We start from the raw sequence: 17,062 nt of genomic DNA on the forward strand, positions 1-17,062 counted from the left end.
ATACACATGGCAGGAAGCACTTTGCTGAATCAGAACTTTTAGCCCAAACCATGACACCATAACCTTGGCTGAGTCATATCCTCTCCATGCACTTGGTATAAGGGTACAAGGGGGGGGATCACAAGCCTTAAAGTTAACTAAAAAAGCTACACCACATCAGAGACACAGGGGTCTCACTCTTTCTCTCACACACAGACACACTTAAGGTTTTAAACTGCACTCTGGTTTTACTCCCTCCTTTTTTCTTTTTTCTTTTTTCCTGTCCCTCTTGCATGTGTGTCTTAATGGACTGCTCTCTTTCCTCTCCCCCCCAATCATCCTCCTTCCCTTCTGCACAATAAGCAACATCTGGGTCTCGTTGTGAACAGACCAAAACAACAGGAGGGCAAAGGAAAAGGGGGGGAGGAGGGATGACTACTAGAGTAGCCAAAAAGTTTCAGTCCAGGAAACATAAAGAAGATAAATATAAATTCAGAGCTACAGCTTCAAAGATCTCGTGTTTTTGTGTCTGGGTCACAGACCAACCAGATACTGAATGCTCAGTGAGTCTGGAGTTATATTATAAAGGGTCAAATAGGTTTCGGTGGTCAGTTCAGCTTTTATGCGGAGGACATATGAGCAGGTGTGAAAACATTTTTTGTAGGTCTGTGTGAAGAGAGGAAGAACGATTGCATGTAGGTGAGCTGAGAGTGAATTACATGTCAGCTTTTTGGGGGGGATTTTTCTTTTGTGTTAGTCCCACCCTCTAAAAGTAAACAGTCCCATAGTGCTGACACAAAGTGGTGAAGCCAGATCCCGAGTCCAGTAAAACAGAGAAAAAAATTCTGCGATTCAGCGACTAAAGCTATAATTATGGAGAGAGGCTGCTGAAATCAGCAGGAGGATGTCGGAGGTTGAGAGAGAGAGGGAGAGAGAGAGAGAGAGAGAGAGAGAGAGAGAGAGAGAGAGAGAGAGAGCTAGGCGAGACAATCACAGACAATGCTCATGGACAAAACTGTATGTCTGAGAAGTTTGCTCACAGTGCTGTCTATGGAGATGATGATAACTCATGGCCTTCTCCAAATATAAAACCCAAGACTATAAAGACTTCAAAATTCCATGATGCTTAATCCAATAATGGAATCTCTCTCAGAAAATGAATCGTAAAAGTACAAGTATTTAGTTCTAGAAACAGTGACTGCTATTATACTGTATAATACTGCTGTATTATACTATTATACTGTAACACTTTTTCAGATTTAGAGTAAAGACACTCAACTTGGGCCATGGTTCTGAGCTTGCGTCCACAGATGATAAAAATCCTGTCACCACAGAAACATCTTAATGACTTTCTCAGGCAAGAGTCAATATGGCAGACTCTGAAAACATTCCTTTCCTTAGAGAGCACACACGAGAGCTAAATATATATCAGATTTGTTGCAAACATATTTTTAACCAGTGCAGCAAAATAAAGTAATAAATGTCAGTATTCTGATGTTCTTAGAACTCATGGACAAAACAATAACAAGCGCTGAAGGAGGAGTTTGTCATTTTTAAGTGTGTTTTTAGACCGGTAATAATCATATGATAAAGCAAAGATAGGTTTACAAAACTGAGATTGGCAATGTTACTATACAGTGGATCTGGCTAATTTCTTCTTTTCAGGGTTCTATTTAAAATTTTCTGGCCCAGAAAGTACACTGGCCCCAAGAAAGGTCACTGGAGAGAATGGAAAACTTATCAGCGTTTTCATTGCAAATGCAATTCACATTACAAGCAACAAATGGATCAAAAAAATGACAAACTGCTCAAGTTTATTTATTTCAGCATTTTTTAAAAATTAGATTAGAGGTCTCATGTCTGTTATTCGTGATGCCATGTTTTAATGGGTCCTGGCATACACGTGACAAACGTGTTTTCATCACCAATGAACTTAAGGCATCTGGATCCAGGAAAGGGATTATTTATGTTACAAAACACAAATATACTGAAATCTTAAAAGTGATTTTTAGACTGTGTTGAATGGCCGTTGTATTTTGTAGGCTAGACAAATGTAATCCAGCTGTGCATTTTAAATGGAATATGGACGACAACCAGCAGCAGTTCCTCAAGAAAATCACGTGAAAGGTGACTCGACCAGATGGACATTTTTTCCCCTCACTGCTGGCATTTTTGCTTCTCTGTCTCAGTGAGGGAGAAGGCAGGAGGCTAAAATGGCGGCTTTGTGGGATTTTGCTGCAGTATGGTGAAACACTGCGGCCTGCTGGATAAAATCTTTTACTCCAAGTCCATCAGAAACCTCCTCCTACATGCAGTACACATGATGGTTGGATAAAGTCACGTGGAAATCTCTTAGCAAGGTTACATATTATAGTTATAAATTATCTTTCAAATATCTCACTTTCATTTAATAAAAACGTTAGTGACAATAAAATATTAAACTTGACTAACAATGGGAGACAAACAGCTTTCAGTTGTTTATTTGGTTTTATTCTTTAATAACATTTTTCCTTTAGGTTTAAGCATAGAGGATTTTAGCTGCTCTCTTGCTCTCTGCTGCTCCTCCTTTTCTGACCTCCATGTCCTTATCGCCTGGTCCACCTCTGCACTCAGGTTCACTGCTCTCTTCTGTAAAGTGAAAGACACATCATCTACAATGGCCCTGCCGGTATTTCCTTCTGAATAAGTAAGGAATAAAACACAACAGGATGTGCTGTTATAAGAAAATGATCCATAATGTGGTGGTGTGATGATAATACCAGCTTGAAGTTAATTATTAACCAAAAACAGCACAACCCAAAGTTTTATTCCTCGTATACCACAGCAGACTTTATTCATCAATGAATGTCATGTCTTTTTTTTTAAAAAAAATCAGTTTATAGTTACAATTAATGTTGTGGAACATCCACGAAATAGGTTAGTTCCTGTCATCACAATTAAGCATGCATGCATTACAGCGGCTATAAAGAGTCATTCCTTTATAAGCATCTCTTCTAGCTTTATCTAGAAGTTAATAAGACAAAAAAAAAATGCAGTTTGTCATATTACCAAGAAACTGCAAACTCCTCTATCCTGATAATCTTCCAGTGTCTGAAAATTTACTGATTGTTACAAAGCGCTGAAACTGGAGGCTCCTTCCATTAATGTTAAATAAACATCTCCTGACAGAAAACTTCACCATATCAATTATCTAACAAATTAAAAATGTATAACAACACACTTTTAATCAGTTTATTATTAGCCTTAGACTATGTGATGTGTCTGCCATACAAGTCCCTGTGAATGAGCTGTTACTATAGAAACAATAACTGTGCTTTGCCTTGCAGCCAGCACTACTGCCACAGCTGCTGTTATGGAAAAACTGAGAATTCAACAGAGCTGTGGTACAAATGCATACATTATCAGGCTGATCATTTGTGTACATTGTACACAGCAAAACAGGGCTTATTCTTATTAGGTACAGTATTTATAGACTAGTCTACTTGTCGAATAGGAATAAATCACCGTTCTTCCTATTCTGTCTTCTTTCATTGTTTAGAACATTTATTTAAAAGAAACCATGAGACATTTTCAAACAATAAAGGCAAATGTCTGCTGCTTTGATGTGATATGATCCACCTTCCTGATAGAAAAAAGAAATTTTTAAATACTCTTAACTTGATTAAAATGCCTTGAGCAAAAAAAACTCATTACTAAGTCTTAATCCTATTTAAACCTTATATATGTCAGTTCGCTAAGTAATTACTTCTATAACCATAAATGCATGTTTTTATTGAATACAAATTTCATATCACTATTTCACTTCACCTTTAGTATTCACATAAACCCCTGGATAACTAACACTAGGCTCATTGCACAAAGCCATAATGAAAAAGAAAACTTACTGCAAAGTCCTCCCTCTGCTTCTGCCTCCTGACTTGTCCTTTCAGAGGAGGTGCAGGTCTGCCATCTACAGAGAAAGACAGACACACAAAGCAGCCGAATGAGTAAAGCAGAGATAAAGCAACACATGTTTACACATGAATACAGATAAGGTTGCATCACACAAATTTGGTGATTTGCTTACAAAGCATTTAGAAAATCACCATACGTTTGTCAATGTGCTTAGAAAGATGTGTATGCAAATCTGTTTTTAAATCAATCATGAGACCTTTACAATATCAACCAGCACAGGTCAAATCTATTACTGTAATGATGAATAAACAATATGCTGTGATTTACAAATCTGTGACATTTCTCCATGTCTCACCTGTGTATGACCAGTCAGGCAGATCTGTTAATGGACCGTACTCTGATCCAGTCCAGGCCAAGCCGTTCCTGTACATATGACACAGGCAAAGCCATTCACTGTAATCTTACTCTAAGATTAACTCATCAAATGAGGATGTATAAAGAAACAGAAATGGATCACAAGGGACTTTTGATTACTTACTCCAGTCTCCATTTCTTCCCTGCATGAACCGCACATGTAGATGAAAATGGGCGCACAGTCTGCCTTAAGACTTTAAACAGAAGGGAAAAAATGCATCTTTTTTAAGTACTAGAGGTCATAAAAGTGGCTAAGTCTAGTACTGTATACATATGACTGTACTACATAGTACTGAAATATTCTAACTGCAATTTTAATGAAGGTAGATAACAATAAAGCTCATGGTGGTTGTGCTTTAAAAAAATGTGCTTTTAAACTGCTACAAAATGTTTTTTTATTTCTATCTTTTAACACAATGTAACTGCTTTGGGTCCTGTAGCTGAAAAGTTCTGGAATAAAAAAGCTTTAATACCTCCAAAGAATAAATATAATTGTACTATTTTCCTAATGTGCTGAAGATTACAAAAGCTATATTATATTCATAAGGCATTCTGTAATATAATGTAATGATCTGAGCTGTAATCATAAGGAGGATGCATAATTTTTTTCCCCTCTGACTGCAACATATTTGAGAATCCTCTATTATATTTCTTGTGTAAAGTCTTGCTTGAATGCACATTAGCGGCTTAACTTATCTTGCTAGCTAGCCACTAGACAACTAGATAGATAGATAGATAGATATGTTACTCATTCCATAAGGGAAATTTCTTTGTTATAGCAGCCATACAAAACAAAATGCATTAAAGAAGAGCATAAAGAATACAAAGCAGTTACAGAGCAGGAGCAATAAAACAGAAATATGTATAGAAATATAACGTCTAAGATACAGATGTGGACAACTCGATAGCTCAGGACAAGCAAATTTCATGTAGGGGCTATTCATTTTTTATTCATAGTTGTCCATGGGACAAGTACGTTCAATGACCAGAAGAAAAAAACAAAAACCAGCCTATGCCTTTAATGATTTTCAGAAAGTAGCTGTAACTACATTTCGAGCTCCTCATTCCAAACTCCACCACCTGCTTCACTATCAGCCAAGACATGATCTAACTGAAGGTACAGAGGCTTTTATTAGGTGGATTAATTACCGTATGCAGACGACAGACGATTTTTATGAATCAGGAATTGTATTTCGAGACACTGACAAAATCATGGAAAAATAAAGTCCAGCTCCAAGCTCTCATTTAGCACAATATGCAATCCCCTCGTGGTTTTAAACATACAGAGATGCTAGTAAGACCCAAATATCTTTTACGTGCAATGCAAGAAGAAAACACCAAATGCACTTAACCAGTTAACTACATGTTGTTACATATTTATGATGTGTCCACCCTGGAGATACCACAAATAAATGATACTGCATTTGTTCTACTCCAGACTTCCTAAAGACAGGTTGTACAGTCTGATAGCGGTGTACGAAAAGAGCTCCATCCTATACCGTGGCTGAATCAGCCTGTTACTAAAGGTTTTTTTTACTCCACCACACCATAAAACTGTCTGTCTCTGTCTCTGTCTCTGTCTCTCTGTCTCTCTGTCTCTCTCTCTCAGTCGGTAGAGCAGAAGACCCTTAATCTTAAAGTTGTGGGTTTGAGGCCCATGTCAGGCACCAAACCCAGCCACTGGGGTCGCACGATCTAGTGCTCTCTCCGTGCCAGTCCCAAGCCTGGAGAAAATGGGAGGGTTGCGTCACTAAGGGCATCTGGCATAAAACCTGTGCCATAAACCGGATTTCCATAATGATGACGGAGGATCTGCTGTGGCGACCCCTAACGGGAGCAGCTGAAAGAAGAACCTGAGCCTCTAGTCCTTCCTTCAGACAGCCTCTGTGTTCACTGTCCATTCCTGTTTAAAACACTGTACTGCAAATACATTATGTGCCAGATCTTAGTTGAGCAATTATCACTGTATAAATATTCATACTCATACTCAACCCGACAGTTAGTGTGGACACCTACAAAAGTGTAATCCAATTCAATTTGCATAGCACTTTTAAGATCAGACATTGTAACAAATCAGCTTTATAGAAAATCTGGATGTAAATTTAGATTTAGACTCTGTTTTGAGCAAACCAGAGATGACAGAGTTTATCTCACTGAACTTTCTTATGGAGTTCAACTGTAGCTCTAATCCAGCAGAGCTGATCCGGCTAATCAAGCGGACTGATCATCTGGAGCAGGTTGGATTCAGGAGAATGGAAGCTGCCATCTCTGAACTCTAACCTCTGATCCCTTCTCTGAAAGGTCTGTTATTCCTGTGCAAACACCCACCTCGGTTTAACTGAAATCATCATTGTAGCATTGCAGTAACCTGGCCAAATCGCTTACTATTAGGAACCATACAGAAGCCATAAAACTGACCTCTGTAGAAAGGCCGATCTCCAGGATCACTGCTGACGATATTGAATTACCCAATATGCGATTTGGACCAACCCTGTAACATGTATCTTATATCCTCAGCCGCCAGTGCTAGCTAGCTTGCTAACATGCGCACAACTTTTAGAGTATTAACACGCGGGTCATAAGAAATATAAACTTAGAGTTTATGCTTTCTTCTAAAACACATCACCACCTTCATGAATGTGTAGCCCAGGAGCCGGTCTAAAGTTCATCTACATTCTGAATAACATCTCTCTCACCTGAAGTACAGAGCAGCTTCAAGGGCGCCGCCATTTTGGATTCTACAGCCCCCTCGCCTGACAACAATTACGGCAAGCCAGAAGGAACAAACTGCTTTAGCACTACAACTTGCTGCGATGGCGAAAGTGAAATTAATCTTCTACCACTAGATGGCGTAATAACCACAGAAAATATTCCCTGTTGGCTAGTTTGAATTAGGCTGTTACTGATTTAACTGTTCTGCTAATTTTGGATTTGTTACGGATTTGTTACGGATGTCGTTACTGCAGATTAAGTGTTTAAATGAAATGGTGCATATTTGTTTGTAAATAAGAGCTTGTAAACAATCCTATTAAACAGCTCTGTTGTAAAGTTCCATGGTATAATGATGTAAATGTAAAATGTAAGAATTAGACTTTTGCTTTGAGAATGTTAAAGGCAGTGGCTTAGAATATGATGTGTGTTCAGTTTCATTATTCAGAAGCGCTTTCATCATTTTCACACACATGAGAGCAGAGACTTGTTTTCTCCAGACAGCTTGTAATCTTCCTCTCGCATTCTTGCTGTGTATCTAGCCGTGCAGTGCTGACTGAAACATCCCCTGTGTGTGTGTGTGTGTGTGTGTTCTCTCCAACAAGTCCCCACTCGCTGATAACGCGCCCAGCGAGGGAGAGGCACACCGACACACACACACACACACACACACACACACACACACACACACACTTCTGCTAGCCGGAGGAAAAAAGCATACACACACAAGGCATGAAGAAGGGGCTTCGGGGTAGGGAAAATGTCTTTTTTTTTTAAACACCACTGTAGTTTCTGTTTGACGAGCTGAATAAAAGTGGCCGTGTGGTAACCGGTTTACTGCCATCGGAATTTATGCCACTGGTAACTATGGAGCAGAGACTGGCATTTTTAGAAAACACACACACACACAGTTACATTGTTACGAGCTCGCAAAAGCGCACACACACACACACACACACACACACACACAAACGACCGTATCACAACGTTCCAGGGCACTCGGCGATATCCCTCCGCACATTCCACAGAGGAAAGGCACGATTAACTAGGCCTTAGGGTCGGAATAACAAGAAGAAGTAGACTAGAAACTAGTCTCATCTACTCACAGGTTACTCAAGATCTCTCACATATTCTCAGCGTCATGAAACTTTAGTTAACTCCACATTATACTTTAACTCCACGATATCTCCACAGGACTTCAGAATGTGAACGCAGGTTTTGCCAAATGACTTATTTTTAACAATGAATCCGCATACAGTTCATACAGACATGTTTACAAGCATATTTTCTGTTTTCTTTCATATTCTATCTGTTTTATTCTTAGTTGTGTTGATTTTTTTTTTTTTTTTAATCCTTTAAATCCGCACTAATAGGCGACATCAATCTGAGAAGTTTGGACGTGTGACGAAATTGTGGGATGCTGAAATCCATCCGCGCTGCCCAGAAGAAAGATGTTCCGGTCTGGAAAAAAAAAAAAAAAAAAAAAAAAAAAAAAAACGCTACAGAAGAAGAAAGAAGGGGGAGGTAGAGAAAAATTGCAGCAAAGAAAGAAAGTTAATCGGCGTTGTTTCATTTTCAGCTTTTAAGAAGACGTTTTCCGCGCTCGTTTCCCTCTCTGAAGGTTTGGATAAGTGCTCCGACGCTTTTGCGACTTCTTCACACATTTCTTTTTGTCCCTCATGTTTGAGGCTTTTCCACTATTTTTTTGGAGTTCATTTTCTTTCCAGCAGGATTGGAAATAGTGGGAAAGCTCAGAGGAAGCGTGTCCGTGTGCTCAGGTAGACATTATTAGTTGGTGTACAGCGTGTTTCTGTCTTACTGGTGAAGCCGAAGCCTTTTCTCTTAGAAAGCTGAGGAGAAAACGACATTTTTCTGCCTTCCCCGTGTTTGGAGCCAGTTAGCTGTGGCACAGCGGCTGCAGTGTCGCAGAACCACAGCTTATCTGACCACTGAAGTAGCTTGAAGTTGACTTAAAGGTGTCATATACCTGCTATCAGCAACACGTCTTTGAAACTACGGACTAAGTGGCAGTTATTAGGAGACTTTTCAGCTGCAACCAGAAAAAAAAAACAAAAACACAAACAGCAGCCTTTTCTGAATGTGACCGCTACATTCACCACACTTCAGCCGACAACTACAACGAAATAACTTTCTTTTTTTTATGAAGACTAGCGTGCGTTAAAAGCTCGGACATCAGGTGCTGAGGTAAAGCGTCTTGTTTTATTACTTGGCAGCTGGCGACGGGAGCGCGAGCAGGGTGGGAAGGCATCATTCAGCCGCTAGCAGATGGATGTGCATGCTTCCCTCCTCACATGCACCAGCAGATCCGCGACGTGGAAACTTTCAGGCCACATCAAACATCTCTTCAAGTCTCATTAATCCGAGATGTAGCCCACATGCCATAACGTATTTTTTTTTTAACTTATCTTTATTTTATCTGAGATATTTATTGTTAGCTGAACAAACAATACAAAACAGCTTTTGAACTGTTTTTTTTTTTTTGTCTTAATCCTTGTTTGTTGTCTTTGTCATTTCATTTGCTGTAGATTTAGAAAGACTTGAACATTGTTTTGTGTTTACACTGTATTTATGATACTGTATTTAAGCTGTAGTCTTTCAGGTGTCATTTCAGAAAAAAAAGAAAAGTGTTTAACACTTGTTCAGGCTATTTATTAGAAATTTGACATCATGGAGAAAATTGGTACCAAATTGAAGCAAAAGTTTAAACTGGCCGATTCTGGCAGTGTCAAGTTTAGCAAAAAGAAAAATGAACTCTCCAACACAAATAACAACAGTAACAGTGTAAGTGGTGCACCGCCAGTTGTGACCCACTTGAGCCCGGCAACAAGCCCGTCACCTGCGAGTACGGTTCAGTTCAGCCTCACCTGCTCACCCTCCATTGAGGCATCTTCAGGCGTCAGATCGGCAAAGGTGGTCAACTCTCAGAGGGTGTCTACCTGTGTTGCCTCCACCACCTCACCATCTGTACCAGAAGAATCTGGGCCTTCGCTTGAACACCACCCAGTGACTCTTGCTCCTTTGCGGCGCCGCTCGCCTCAGCAGCGCGTGTCTTGCTACCTGCCTGACACTGTGGAAGGCCGAGGTGCCTGTGATCAGTCCAGGCGTACCGATTTGCCCCAAGGTGAGCATGCCGACCCACAAGGTACTTACAGCCCAAATTCGCGAGTCGCCCTGAACCAGCGCCGGTATTCTCTGGAGCTTCAGCAGCTTGTGAGAAGGCAGCAGCTCCTTGCCCAACCCCCACTGTCTTCCATGCCGCCTCCATACCCAACACCTAGCCCAGTCACCCGCTCAGGTTCTGCAGAACCAAGCTTTCTGCCTGAACCAGAACGCCACAAACGCCTCTCCCTGCAGGAGGCACTGTTCTACAAGCGCTGGAGCTCTGGAGGAGAGCCATGGGACAGCGGCAGGCCAGCATCACTTTCACATCCTCCAGTGAGGAGCCATGAAGGTGCTGGGGCTACCTGCCTCTTTCCTTCTGGACCAGCACTGAGCCCCTGCTCCTCCTTTAGCCTGCAGGAGTCAGTGTTAGCCAGCCCACGCTCAAGCTTTGCCAGCAGCACAGCTAGTGGAGGAGGTGGTGGTGGTGGTGGTGGTGGAGGAGGGGGCACAAGCGGAAGTCCTATCGGTAGCCCGTGCAGCAGCAACCGCACCAGCGGCATTAGCCTTGGCTACGACAGTCGCCACGTGTCTGGCCCTGCCCAGCCGCTGCACTTCTCCTCCACACAGCTAGGTGGCACCACCACTGGGCATGTGTACCCAACATCTGGCCCTGGGAAAGCACCCCCAATAGAGGTGTGGAGGGACTATCTAGAACGAACATCAGGGATCGGAGGAGGTTTTCAAGATGGCCGCCACTCATACCCACCAGCGGGCAGTTCCCCAGCAGCAACAGAGTGGTGGAGTGGCACAGAGCAACGGGGACCAAGGACAGAGAGCACAGGGGAGCGGATGAGGCACTCAGACCTGCCAGGTACCCACTACCAGCAGGAGCTGACCCGCCTCCTACTGAGGGACATGACATTGGAGGGAGAAGAGCAGTTGGGAGGACTAGCCTTGAGGGAGCAGCCTCTGTCCACCTCTGCACCTCCTGCAGCCAATGTATCTGTGGCTCTGAAACCTCAGGAGGAACAGGTGTCTCTGAGGGAACCACCATCAGCCCTGGACCGGCAAGAATTTTTTGGTGAGGATGTTTAAACTTTGCCCACTTCTGCTATTCAGTCTAGTGAAGGTTTAAGGTGTGAGTTGCATGAAACAGCAGTTTAGTGGATGAAAATGATAGTCAGGCTTGCAGTGACTTGTACAGGCCTCTACACAGTGACTGTGAGCAGAAAAATTACCGCCAGTGTCAAGGCAAGTCTAACCACGGAACTGAGTCAATCCAACAAAGATCACAGTTTAGAGCAGCGCAGAAAAGAGCAAACATATATTATGGCTGTGCCCTCCGCCCAGGCCTCTAACCAGCCTACATACCTCACTCATATGCCCATGAGCAAATATACCACTCCTCTGCCCAAAGCTACACACAGGCATTTCTGAATAGACTACACACAGTCAAAAATATCTCTTACGACCACATATAATGACTATGCATGGGCCTAATTACAGGCTGCATGTTCATTGGGTCATGGCGAAGAGCTAGGAGAGGCACGGTAGTTTGGGTAGGGAAGTGAGTGTGACTGTGTGTGTTTGCTGCATGTAATAGCATGCACAGGCGTGTGTTCCTGCAGTTCAGGTATTTGAGTCCTGAGGGAAGGCTCTCTCACTCTATATCAGCAGGGCTGGGTGCATGTGTTTGATTCCATTGTTGTGAGAAATAATCCCCCTTGAAGTCGTTAAAGAATCTGTGCAAAAGTGTGACTGTGTTTGTGCTCCGAATCCATTTTAGATGATAGGGAGTCTAATAGGTTACCTAACAGAAGGGCATTATTAGCCCAGATTTTGCTCCTTTTTTTTGGGCTGTGTTTAAACACTAAACAAACACGCTGGTCATTACTCAGCCTGAAGAATGCATGACTCACATGCCACAGAAATGCATTAGAATCCAGACAGGATTTTGTGTTGTGTTATATGAGTAGGCCATTGTTTGGCTGATGCCCTAACGTTCCAATTTAGAGAAGTGTGTGTGGTGTTACTTTGAAGTACAAAACACTTCTTTTTTGTCTTTGATGAATTTATTCAAAGGTATCATGTATGTGCTAAATATGTTGTTCTTGCTCTGTTTTAGGAACATGTGTGAAGTGTGGAAAAGGTGTGTATGGTGCAGATAATGCTTGCCAGGCTCTGGACAGTCTGTATCACACTCGCTGCTTCACCTGTGTGTCCTGCGGTGAGTTAGCCATTAGCCCCCTTATATATCAGCTCTGACTCTAGCCACTCACACTAGCTTGAGAATATGTTTTTCAAGTAATCATGAAGATGTAAATCTGAGTCAAAGGCATTGAGGGGAACAAATCCACCTGTCCATGTTGACATGATTTTGTCTGTCTATCTCTCAGGTCGCACACTTAGAAACAAGGATTTCTACAATGTTGGTGGATCAGTGTACTGTAAGGAGGATTACATGGTAAGGAAAATTGGAACTGACTCATTTGTGTTGAATTGCACCACATGTTAGTGTGATTCATCGTACATGTATTCAAAGTAGTTTGAAGCAACTTTTATGGTTACTCACTATTTACCCTCTTCTATCAGTTTTCTGGCTTCCAGGCAGCAGCAGAAAAATGCTGTGTGTGTGGCCATCTGATCCTGGAGCAGGTACGCATTACACATAGTGATAAGTAGCTGATGCTAATTTTTGCACCGATTATTTAGTTTTACCTCCTTGTTGTGTTAAGCAGTTTCTTATACCACAGCGCTTGTGAATTCTGAAATTCATTTATAGACATTTATGAAAGGCGTCTTGGCTGTCAGGGCTTTGTAACAGTCAGTATGATTTCTGCCACAGTAAAGCCTTCAGGGACGGAGGACTTCACGCTTCCCAGTTTCTCTGCAACATGACGAGCTCCGTTTTTCTTTTTCTCTATTAACAGTGTGAGAGATAAATAGATAGTGTAGTGAGGGAACAGTTATTTGTAACTGCTGTAGTGTAAATGATAATAGTATCTAATGAGTCTCGCAGGTGTTCCACAACATTAAACGTAATCATAATTTGTTAAAGGTATGATATGCCAATCTTGAATAAATGAATAATTGTTGGTAAATTGCTGTGGTGTAAGAGGAATAAAACACTTTGGGATGAGCTGATGTTCAAATTCGGTGTGGTAACAGTAACTCTGCTTTATGTGCGGCCACATCACACTTCCACACGGTTGATTCTATTTCTATAACAGCACATTCTGAAGTGTTTTGTTCCTTACTAATGAACGCTAAGCAAAAATATCATATTAATCATAATTCTTCATAAATTAATTAAAATTAAAATCAGTTTGTTTTAAATATCACACTTTCTTTGTAAAGCCTAAACACTGCAGTGCGTTAATATCAATGTGTGATATTTTTGCCGTATCTCCCACCTCTAGTTTATTTGCAAATATTAAGTCATCACAAAGAGATAAAGACAGACTATGTGTGTGTGTGTGTTAGATTCTGCAAGCCCTGGGGAACTCGTATCACCCGGGCTGTTTCCGCTGTACGGTCTGCTCCAAGACGCTGGATGGCGTGCCTTTCACAGTGGACTACCTCAATAACGTCTACTGCGTTGCAGACTACAACAGGTGAGCGCAGGAGCTACATGACTGAGTTTAGATTTGTATAAAAATTTAATCTGCTGATTGCATTCATACATAAGAGAATGAGTTTCTATACCATGCCACAGTAATGATGATGTACTTTGAGGTGTGAGTAAAGAAATGGATCTAGACATCTTGTTTTAGCCTTTTAAAATAAAAATATATGCACTCTTGATCTTTCTGTTGAGGTCATTATTTTGTGTTCCAGGACATTCGCTCCTAAATGCGCTGCCTGTTTACAACCTATTTTACCTGCTGAGGTAAGTATTGGCTCGTTGGCCAGGGATTTGCTTTTACACCAAGCTTATGCTGTTGAGTATTTTATAGAAATGGCTCCCAGGTCGAGTTTAAATTCCCACTACTCTGCACAGCTGTATTTTTCCTGCTTTGACACACCTGCTTTGACTCATCAGGTGAATCAGGGATGATGTGATATGGTGCAGGACAGTGGCATGTGACCCTGGGATTATATACCACTGTCTCAGAAAGCTGTTTTTACTGTGTTGCTCTTGTGTTTCAGGGCAGTGAGGAGATTCTCAGGGTGGTATCCATGAACAAAGACTATCACTTTGAGTGCTATCACTGTGAGGTGTGTTGTACATTATGCTTTTATTCTATACTCTTGTTTGGAGTTGTATCCCAAATTTCAAACATTGATCTATTGATTGTTATACAACAATCAGGTGATCAGCCATTAACTTAGATGTGAGCTGAGGCTGCGTGATGACAGCTGAATTATTCAGCCAATTTATGAAAAGAAATATTTCTTGTGATTTAATTCACTTTATGATTTTATAATTTCACATAAGCTGTTTAAATACTTCTGTTGTTGTAATCTTGTACATTACAGCTCTAATCAAATCAGACCTGCCATTTCACCATCATTAATTTGCCATCACAGGGAACTTGTGATTTGAAATGCACCAGAGGTCATAAAACTGGCTAATTATCTTATTTTAGCTAAGCTCATAATGTTGCAGCTGATTATTTGCTAAATATAAAATATTGAATATAAAACAAATATTCTGAAATATAAAAAACAAATACATATTGAAATATAAAAATATTGAATAAATGTTCTAGTCTAAGCCACATTCTATAGGAAAAAAGGTGCCTCTGAGAGGGTGTAACTCCTGTTACTGAGCAGCACAAGCATTGAGAGAGTATTTTTTAATTTTTATCTTCAATTTATGAAACAAAACAAAAGGTTCATATGAGGCCCTTTTTTTTTTTTTTTTTTTTTAAATCCTTGAGCAGTATTTGGTATACAATCCAAGCTGTGTCATTTGTGATCAGTCCTCCACTTTAAAGCAGTTTTAATGCAAATTAAAACCGTATATTTGGTCATGCACACTTGACATGAAGGAACTGCCTCAAGCTTGTGACCCATTGACACGACCTTGAAGTCTTTCTTTGAACGTCTCATTAGTGTCTTGTCTTTCAGTAGCTTGCCCTCTTTAACATGTGAAATTGAAGTAAAAATGCACTTACACCAAGAGACTCACTCAAATGCTCATAATTATTCTTTCTCATTAACTTTATTGTTACACACGCATTAGCCTTTTGTGGACGATTATTATGCATGAGTATATTAACGATTGTCATTAAAGACCAGTGAAGTATTTCCTGAAGCAGCCATGCATGCAGAAACTCACAGATGAGGTGGCATGCATAGGATTATTTAGTACCACGCTTTTTTGTTTTTGTTTTTGTTTTTTTTCTTTCAATTCAAACAGCACACTGTTCATAAAGCATTGTTCCTGAATTGTTCTGACTCATCAATGTATTTCTTTGGTCTTCCTGTTTCTGGTAGAGAGATCACAAATTGCATGTTTATCCTTGCTTCCTTAGTTTTGTCCTTTACAACTCCATATTGCTGTTTATAATGACCAATTATTTGTGATTTAAACTAACATTTGCTTTAAAATCCTCTTTCAATGACTTGTTTTTTGCATTAGTCATTTCTCTAGTTATTATTATTTTTTGGATATTTTACCTCATGTATTAAACAGCAAACTCTGATGCCTAAAACAGTCCTATACATTTATAGTTCTTTAACCTAAAATACCTCGGTAATTAATTTGTTGCTGCTTTGTCCCAATAATTATTCTGAAGCCAGAAATGAAAGGCTGACTTTTTTTCATGATATAAAATACATCCATGAACCAAAAACAAGTTTACTCCACAGCTTCTCATGGTATGTTGTTTGTTTTAATAATCTGCCCCAGTGCTAGTGTTACTGATGCACCAGTGCATTACTGTGATCCTTTCTGAAATGGTTTTCTTCTTTCTCTATCTCTGTGCAGGAGTGTGGGAAGCAGCTCTCTGATAAACCAGGCTCTCAGTGCTTCCCCCTGGACTCCCACCTCCTCTGCCACTCCTGTCACATGAGCAGGGTGTGCGCCTCTCACAACCTTCCCCCACACAACACACACTAAATGTGGGGACCATTCTGTTGGACCAATACACTGCTTTGTAATATGTATGCATATTTGTGACCAAGATTATTTGTCACTGTCTTTTAAAGTATTTGCTCTTTTCTTGTTCTTTTCCATCACCTGCACACACATGCTTCAGATTGCAACACTGAAAAGAGGTAGTGTGATGTTATTGACTGATTTTTCAAACTTGAGGTCCTACATTTCAAGTGTGGAACTAGAGGGATGTGTGCCCCTCTAGTGGCCAGTAAGTTCACAGACAGAATCCTGCTGACTAAACTTTCGGTACAAGGTTTGATCACTGTTGTCAACCTTACTAAGTTATTAGGGCATATGAAATATCATGTTGAGCTACTGTTTATATTCTCATATCTGCTGTAGAAAAAAATACAAGGGACTTATTCTTAACTTTTTAAAAAAAATATTTAATATCACTAGCAAAGGTTTTGCACTTAAATGAACATGTTTACCTTTTAAGAGATTTTTTTTTTAAAAGAAATGTTTCTGCAAAAGAGTAAAAACATTCCTGTATCTGTCTTTATTAATAAACTTCTTTCTATCTCAGTTTTGAGTCTTATTTTTGCTGTGATATGTAAAACACTTTGTCCCACCACAAGGATAGGAAACTTTTTAGTTTGTATTAGCATTTTACCTTATGAATCCAGCACAATTCTTTTTTTCTTTTCTTTTTTTTTTAAAGGGCCATTTATCTTTTTTTAAGCCTGGGTGTTAGTGTTTAGCCAGAGGTTTGTTTCTGTATGTCCACTGTTGTATTCCAAAAACACTACTTGTTAAGGGAAAATTAAGATGCTGTCAACTTTTTTTTTTTAATAAACCCAGGTCAAGTCAGTCACTGTGTCATGTCAAACTACTGTT

General features: G+C 40.3%; 2 protein-coding genes across 2 annotated transcripts; one reads left to right on the forward strand and one right to left on the reverse strand.

Moving 5' to 3' along the window:
- Positions 1–2,447: 2,447 nt before the first annotated feature.
- On the reverse strand, positions 2,448–7,109 carry mrpl52 (mitochondrial ribosomal protein L52). The gene is made up of 5 exons (XM_026936812.3): positions 6,984–7,109; positions 4,412–4,481; positions 4,229–4,296; positions 3,864–3,928; positions 2,448–2,607 (listed from the first exon to the last, which is right to left on the reverse strand). Exons 1-5 carry the CDS (start codon positions 7,015–7,017, stop codon positions 2,458–2,460), a joined length of 387 nt encoding a protein of 128 aa, XP_026792613.1. The 5' UTR covers positions 7,018–7,109; the 3' UTR covers positions 2,448–2,457.
- Positions 7,110–7,240: 131 nt separating this feature from the next.
- On the forward strand, positions 7,241–17,047 carry ajuba (ajuba LIM protein). Its single transcript, XM_053233563.1, has 9 exons — positions 7,241–7,747; positions 8,370–11,200; positions 12,245–12,346; positions 12,516–12,583; positions 12,712–12,774; positions 13,603–13,733; positions 13,957–14,008; positions 14,269–14,337; positions 16,055–17,047. Exons 2-9 carry the CDS (start codon positions 9,685–9,687, stop codon positions 16,184–16,186), a joined length of 2,133 nt encoding a protein of 710 aa, XP_053089538.1. The 5' UTR covers positions 7,241–7,747; positions 8,370–9,684; the 3' UTR covers positions 16,187–17,047.
- The last annotated feature ends 15 nt before the right edge of the window (positions 17,048–17,062 follow it).

This window comes from Pangasianodon hypophthalmus, chromosome 4 (assembly GCF_027358585.1).
Source record: "Pangasianodon hypophthalmus isolate fPanHyp1 chromosome 4, fPanHyp1.pri, whole genome shotgun sequence".
NCBI classification, from domain to species: Eukaryota; Metazoa; Chordata; class Actinopteri; order Siluriformes; family Pangasiidae; genus Pangasianodon; species Pangasianodon hypophthalmus.